The 6,895-nt window shown below is 48.6% G+C and overlaps 1 protein-coding gene across 1 annotated transcript; it reads left to right on the top strand.

Annotated features, from left to right (window-relative positions):
* On the top strand, nucleotides 1–6,666 carry KRT4 (keratin 4). The gene is made up of 9 exons (XM_032348315.1): nucleotides 1–564; nucleotides 2,173–2,387; nucleotides 3,336–3,396; nucleotides 3,781–3,876; nucleotides 4,431–4,595; nucleotides 4,855–4,980; nucleotides 5,412–5,632; nucleotides 5,879–5,913; nucleotides 6,023–6,666. Exons 1-9 carry the CDS (start codon nucleotides 76–78, stop codon nucleotides 6,208–6,210), a joined length of 1,596 nt encoding a protein of 531 aa, XP_032204206.1. The 5' UTR covers nucleotides 1–75; the 3' UTR covers nucleotides 6,211–6,666.
* The last annotated feature ends 229 nt before the right edge of the window (nucleotides 6,667–6,895 follow it).

Genomic DNA, 6,895 nt, shown 5'->3' with positions numbered 1-6,895 from the left:
CCCAGGCTAGGGCTGCAGCATTCACAGGCCTGGCCCCTCACATTTCTGACAACTCCAAGCTCGCTCTCTCCAGCCATGATCGCCAGACAACAGTGTGTGCGAGGCGGGTCCCGGGGCTTTAGCTGTGGCTCAGCCGTTGTCGGTGGGGGCAAGAGGGCTGCATTCAGCTCAGTCTCCGTGTCTGGGGGCACTGGCCGCTGCTCCTCTGGTGGCTTTGGCAGCAGGAGCCTCTACAACCTTGGGGGGAGAAAGAGCATCGCCATCAGCATGGCTGGGTCCCGACAAGGTGCTGGTTTTGGGTCTGCTGGAGGTTTCGGCCCTGGCAGCTTTGGAGCTGGTTTTGGTGCTGGCAACTTTGGTAGTGGATTTGGGGGTTCCTTCAGTGGACGGGGTGGTCCTGCCTTCCCTGCCTGCCCTGCTGGTGGGATTCAGGAGGTCACCATCAACCAGAGCCTGCTGACCCCACTCCACGTGGAGATCGACCCCGAGATCCAGAAGGTCCGGACTGAGGAGCGGGAGCAGATCAAGACGCTCAACAACAAGTTTGCCTCATTCATCGACAAGGTGAGCTGTCCCCTTGGCCAGACAAGGTGGTAGAAACCAGGTCTTCTGAGTCCTGGCATCTCAGAACTGAGCCTGTTGCAGCATTAAAAACCACTGAACTCAGGGCCTCTGTGTTCCAGCTGTTAAAGGGGAATTCTTCCTCTTTTGTGCTTGGCTGGTGAGACCAATGCACAGGCTGCTCAGACCAGTGCAATGTTTGGAGTCTTCCTAGATGCACTGTGGGATACTGGGCAGATCGGTCAACTTTTCTGAATCCAGGCATCCCACCTTTTTCTCAGATTTTGGTTTCAGAAATGACATGGTTAATAATTTAATAATTAACTAAAATGAATTATAGTTAACATAACTCTTGGCACTTCTGTTGTCGGAGCTGAAGAAAGCCAGGCTGGTTTCCCAAATGAAAAGGGGATCGATGCCAATGACAGACTCTTGGTTCCAAGGTCAGCTGATGATGACCTTGGAGGGTCATCTCCTTCATCCTCCTGACCCTGGGAAAAATTGCTCATTTACTGGATCTGTTTGAAGAGAAGAGGGATGTCTCCTTTTCTTTTTGTAATCCAACTTCTTTTTCTGTGCAGGGTCTAGAGATTCAAGTTCTTTAAGCTCAATTGCTGTCAAGTATGATGGATGATAGCAAGCAGATCAGCCCAGATTGCTGAGCCAGCCAGAGGTTAATGACTGAGTGAATGAGTATAGCCACTCAGTCAAGGTTGTCCTGGCTCTCTGTACATCCGTTTTAGTCTTCTTAGATGAATGGGGCAAGACTGATCCATCTCAAAGTAGACTGAGTGGCAGTGTTTGCTCTTCTTACTCGTTGAGTAAGTCATCAGTAGCTTACAGAGGCTTTACGGTGACTCCAGAACATACAGATACAAAAGTAAGACCCAGGGTTTTGTGCTTCCTTGTCTCATCTTCCCTCATCTCACCTTTTGGGTTCAGACTGTGATCAGTCACCCTAACCTGCTTTTCTTTCAGCTCTGAAGCACATAGTGGGAATATCATGCCAAGCTGCTACCCTGGTTTATCTGGTTAGATGTCTTTGTCGAGAGAGGGAGAGTTCCAGGAAGTCCCCTTGCAGGGTAAGCCTGGCTGAAACTCAGAATGTGTCTAGGGCCTTGATCTTAACTATTCAGACTCCATTGTACACAGGTTTAAAGAGACACACTAGGTCCATTTATTTAAAAATTTGTCAGTGAATTCATCATTCCTTTGCCTTAGGTCAGGATCACTTTAAATGCAAGAGTCCCAGACTGTGGTTGTATCTCCTACTTTTGTTTATTTTATTCTTCCTAAAAGTTCAATGTTCTCTTTGGCACCTTCACCCCCAGGGCCTCTGGATCCCTGGGGTCAAGAAGTTGTACTTGCTGCATAGTCAGGCTCTGTGGCTCTGGCTGTGCTCTGTTCTCCACAATGCATGTGGCCCATTTGCTGCCATGAAGCAGGGCCACCTGCTTTGCTGCCTGAAGCAGGGTCCCAGTAGATGGTACCTGGAGTGGCAACACGGTGGCCCTACTTGCATGGCTCTCGAGTCACCTGGCTGGCCTTGGGCAGTCCTCCTGCCAAAGCTTCAGGCCCTCATCTGCTGGTTGGTGACTTTTTAAAATACAGGTGCGGTTCTTAGAGCAACAGAATAAAGTCTTGGAGACCAAGTGGAACCTCCTCCAGCAGCAGACGACCACTACATCCAGCAAAAACCTTGAGCCTCTCTTTGAGGCCTACATCAGTGCCCTGAGGAAGCAGTTGGATACCTTGGTCAATGACAAAGGACGCTTGCAGTCTGAGCTGAAGACCACGCAGGACAGCGTGGAGGACTTTAAGACCAAGTATGTGCAGAGGAAAGAAGGATGCTGCCTGAAAGAGTCCGCCCAGCCATGCCCCAGAATCTTGGGCTCCTGTCTAGTCATTTAGAATTCCAGCTCTGAAGAGATCCCAAAAGGGTCAGGAAGGTTCTCTAGTTTGTTCTCCTGCATCTACATGGGCCCTTTTTAATGGGGTGAGGTCTCTTAACTCTGAGTTGCCTCAAACAGAAAATGAGTGATATGTTCAGGGAGTTGGCCTTGCCATATACAAGCAAGATAAAAAACCATACAGATGAGCAGAGGTGTAGCATAGTCAGAAGAATACAGGTTATAGAGACAGATGGACCTTGTTTGAATACTGAGTCCTCTAGTTACTAGTTATGTGCTCTTAGGTAACTTGCTTAACCTCTCTGAGCCTTGTTTTTCTTCATCTTTAAAATGGTGATAATAATGTTAGCTTTTGAGAATTAATTGAAATTAAATGAGATTGAGAAATCAGATAGTATAGCACTGGATATAATGAGCATTTAGCACATAGTAGTTCTTAATATGCTCCTAGTATGACAGAGCTGAGATAATCCCAGCAGCCTCTCTCTATTCATTCTCACAACAAAGAAAGAGAACTGGTGTTGGCAACATTCCTGATAATTGAATCCACCAAATGGACAGCCCTTCTACAGAAATAAAACCAACCAGATTGTGGTTGTTTGTCCTCCTCCCACCTTGTATCTGGGAAACAGTCTTTATTAAGCTTGATTTTCACATCTCTGAATAAACTCGGGTTTAGACTGGTATCTCACACATGTAACTTGTAAATGTAGGTTGAATGGATATTTGTATGAAAATGGGAAAATGTAGACAATTACCTGGATATTTCCAAAGAGTTAGGTGTTTGAAACCCAGCAGCAGAGGTCCAGGAAACATCAGCTCATTGTGGGGTTTCTGTCTTCTCCTTCCCACCTCTACCCCCAGGTATGAAGATGAGATCAACAAGCGTGCAGCTGCAGAGAACGACTTCGTGGTTCTCAAGAAGGTAAGACATGAAGGAGGGGCCAAAGAGGCTGTGAGGGTACTTTTCCCCTTGGGAGTGGTCTTTGGCTTGAATCATGTGTCTGGTCCATCTTGGCCTCTCCTTTATCCCACTTGGTACTATCCAGATCTATGTGGTCAAAGGAGGGGGTAACTGAACCAGACCATAAGGAAGTGAAGTTGGGAAAAATGCCCATTTGGATCATTAACTTCCATTTCTGCAGTTGGATTTAGGGCAGAGGACATCAAATGATTAGTCCCTTGCCACTTTTCCTGGTGCTAAGATGTCTTTCCTAAATGCTGCTGAGAACACCTTTGTGTGTCACTGAACATCCCCTTGCCCCTATTGGAATTTCTGTACCTTGTCTCTTCCCTGCCTCCTTTGCAGGATGTGGATGCCGCCTATATGAGCAAGGTGGAGTTGGAGGCCAAGGTGGATGCTCTGAATGATGAGATCAACTTCTTGAGGGTCCTCTTTGCTGCGGTGAGGACTCCATCCCCCTGCATTTGAAGAAGGGAATCCCAAATCTGTGAGGCTGCGGTGGAAAGTCACAGTTCTTTGAAAGGATTCCAGCTCCCTTACTTGCTGAGGGTGCTCTCAGCAAGCTCAGAGATAGAGTTGAAGTGAGAGACTCAGCCAGGAGGTTTTTGAAACCAGATGTTGTCTTAGAAGGAGTCATTAGATCTCAAGATTGCATGGGATAGAATTTCTTGCTGTCTAGCATTTCCCTGGTAATATGAATTCATTCCATTCCCTTCTATTCAATGTACTGAACATCTGCTGACGTGGGGTGGCTTATGGATCCCAGAGAGCCAGTGAAGACTAGAAGCATTACTTTTCTGTCTTGAAATGTCATCAATCACTTGATTTCTACATAGAAACTTACCATTCTTCCACCTCCCTACACACTGGGATGCCAGCCATCTCTGCTTCCCTCTGAGCCTGTGGCATGGCCATTCCATGACCACAGTGGATTTCTGGTGTCAGAGATTAGGGAAGACTCTCTGGGGGCCTGACATATGATATTTTCCCTGCAGGAGCTTTCCCAGATGCAGACTCATGTCTCAGACACATCTGTGGTCCTGTCCATGGACAACAACCGGGACCTGGACCTGGACAGCATCATTGCTGAGGTCCGTGCCCAGTATGAGGAGATTGCCCAGAAGAGCAAGGCTGAGGCTGAAGCCCTGTACCAGACCAAGGTCGGTGTCAGGAATCTCTCCCTGGGGCTTCTGAGGCTCTGCTTTTGATTTCTGTGAACAGGTGATCGAAGCTCAAGCCCGAAAGTCAGAGATGAACTAATCACCCAGGAATGTCTGATCCTCATCTGATTTGAGATTATATTACATTTTGTATTATCCTTGCCACCATTATTGTGCCTATTCTTGCTGAGTTCACTTGAGAACAGACCCTACCCAAACACCCTTGACCCCTCATTCCCTGTTTTTTCCTGGATGTTAGGTCCAGCAGCTCCAGATCTCGGTTGACCAACATGGTGACAATCTGAAGAATACCAAGAGTGAGATCTCAGAGCTTAACAGGTTGATCCAGAGGCTGAGGGCTGAGATTGAGAATGTCAAGAAACAGGTAAGTGTCGCCATTCTCTGGTCGTAGTATGATGCTGGAGGCCTAAGATGGGTGTCTCCATAGTAGACAAGAAGATCAGGCCTCAGGCCAGAAGATCCTAAGCTTGCATGAAGGGGCTTTGTGACTCATTATATAAGCTATACCCAGGTCTTTTCAGCAATACCCTACTTAACCTGACATGACACCCTGATAAATAAGGTTTCTTGACTCTTCATTGTTTTTTTTGCTCATCTCCACCTGATCAGTCTGGTGGAGACATTGGTGGGCCTGGCTGGAGTCAATGAAATGCCTAAGAGTAGAGTAGGTGGGGAGAAGGACAAACAGAATCCTGGTATCCTAACCCAAGAAAAGCTGGCGCAGGACAGAAGACAGGTGGAGAAGCCTTGACAGCAGGATGCTGATGACTGTCCCTTCATTGCCATTGTCTACAGTGCCAGACTCTGCAAGCTTCTGTGGCTGATGCCGAGCAACGTGGGGAGCTGGCCCTCAAAGATGCCTACAGCAAGTGCACAGAACTGGAGACCGCCCTGCAGAAGGCCAAGGAGGAGCTGGCCCGGATGTTGCGCGAGTACCAGGAGCTCCTGAGTGTGAAGCTGGCTCTGGATGTGGAGATTGCTACCTACCGCAAGCTGCTGGAGGGCGAGGAGTGCAGGTGGGATAGGGAAGGCAGGCCAGGAATGTGAGGGAGGGAGAGACCTCAGTACCAGGAGTTTGTACCTCTGCTGGACCACCTGCTTCATTACCGCATGGGTGCATTACGAGGCAGGGCAGTAGACAACAGGTTCACTTAGTACTTTAATCTGACTGCATAAGGATGGGATAGGTGCTTGAGACCTGTTTACTGAACTAAGCATGGTGCTGGGTTCTACTGACTCACTGATCTTTCTCTCCTTCATAGAATGTCTGGAGAACGCCAGAGTGCCATGAGCATCTGTAAGTACCTTCTGCCCCTGCTATGGCTGTTTGTTCACCCTGGTTTGGGTGGAGACCCCTGATTGACAGTATTGTTGGAATAAGCATATCCTCTGCCTCTCTCTTACAGCTGTGGTTAGTGGTGGCGCTAGCACCGGGGGCATCGGCGGAGGATTAGGAAGCTGTTCTGGATTTGGCCTGGGCAGTGGTTTTGGCTCTGGCTCCGGAAGTGGCTTTGGGTTTGGTGGTGGTGTTTGTGGCAGTTCTGGCAGCAAGATCATCTCTACCACCACTATGACCAAGAGATCCCACCGATAGAGGAGATGAGGTCCCTGCAGTCCCTGAGCCCAGCTGGGCCCAGCCCTGGTGTCTCTGTGCTTCCTTCACCCTCACCTCCACCCTCCCTCTTTGGGGCTCATCTTACCAGTGTCACCTCAGTGTGGGCTCTGCCCTCTTGGAGTTTGGTAGTTTCTTCTCGATTTGGGCCTGGTGATCCACCTGGAATAGGAAGGGTCTGACTCTTTACCTCCCATGGTCAGAGGAGAACACAATCAGGAGTTTCATCTCCAGAATCATCAAGGTCATGTATGCCCCCTCCCAACCACAGGATCCCGGATATCCCTCTACATCAGGACCAAACTCCTCTGTCACTTGGCAGCAACTGGCCCTGCAAGGTCAGGACAGGAACCCCTCAGTGTCCCATCCACCCCTTCTCCTTCCCTCTATCCATCTTTGGGTGAATCTTTAATAAAACGCTTTTATCATTCATTCTGAGCCATTGTCCTTGTTCCCTGGAGAGAAGTTTCTAGAATTTGGGTGGGAGTAGAGGAGGCTGAGGCCTGAAGTATCTGTCTGCACAGATCAAGGTCATCAACTAATTTGAGGGAGAAATGCAGTATGTGGAGCCTGAAACCTGCCTATAGAAGAGGGTCACAGACTCAAAACAACCAACAATGACATAAAGATGATAGGCGATCAGAACAGGACCATCTCAGTGCTGAGC

Source organism: Mustela erminea, chromosome 6 (genome assembly GCF_009829155.1).
Source record: "Mustela erminea isolate mMusErm1 chromosome 6, mMusErm1.Pri, whole genome shotgun sequence".
Taxonomy (NCBI): Eukaryota; Metazoa; Chordata; class Mammalia; order Carnivora; family Mustelidae; genus Mustela; species Mustela erminea.
Note: the sequence above shows the minus strand (reverse complement) of the source record. Positions and strands in the feature narration are given on the sequence as shown.

Bases quoted from the DNA above. Each gene is read 5' to 3' on its own strand.
- KRT4 (XM_032348315.1), top strand. From the start codon at position 76: ATGATCGCCAGACAACAGTGTGTGCGAGGCGGGTCCCGGGGCTTTAGC. The intron at 2,388-3,335 runs GTATGTGCAGAG...CTCTACCCCCAG, and splicing joins GTGGAGGACTTTAAGACCAA to GTATGAAGATGAGATCAACA. The intron at 4,981-5,411 runs GTAAGTGTCGCC...CATTGTCTACAG, and splicing joins TTGAGAATGTCAAGAAACAG to TGCCAGACTCTGCAAGCTTC.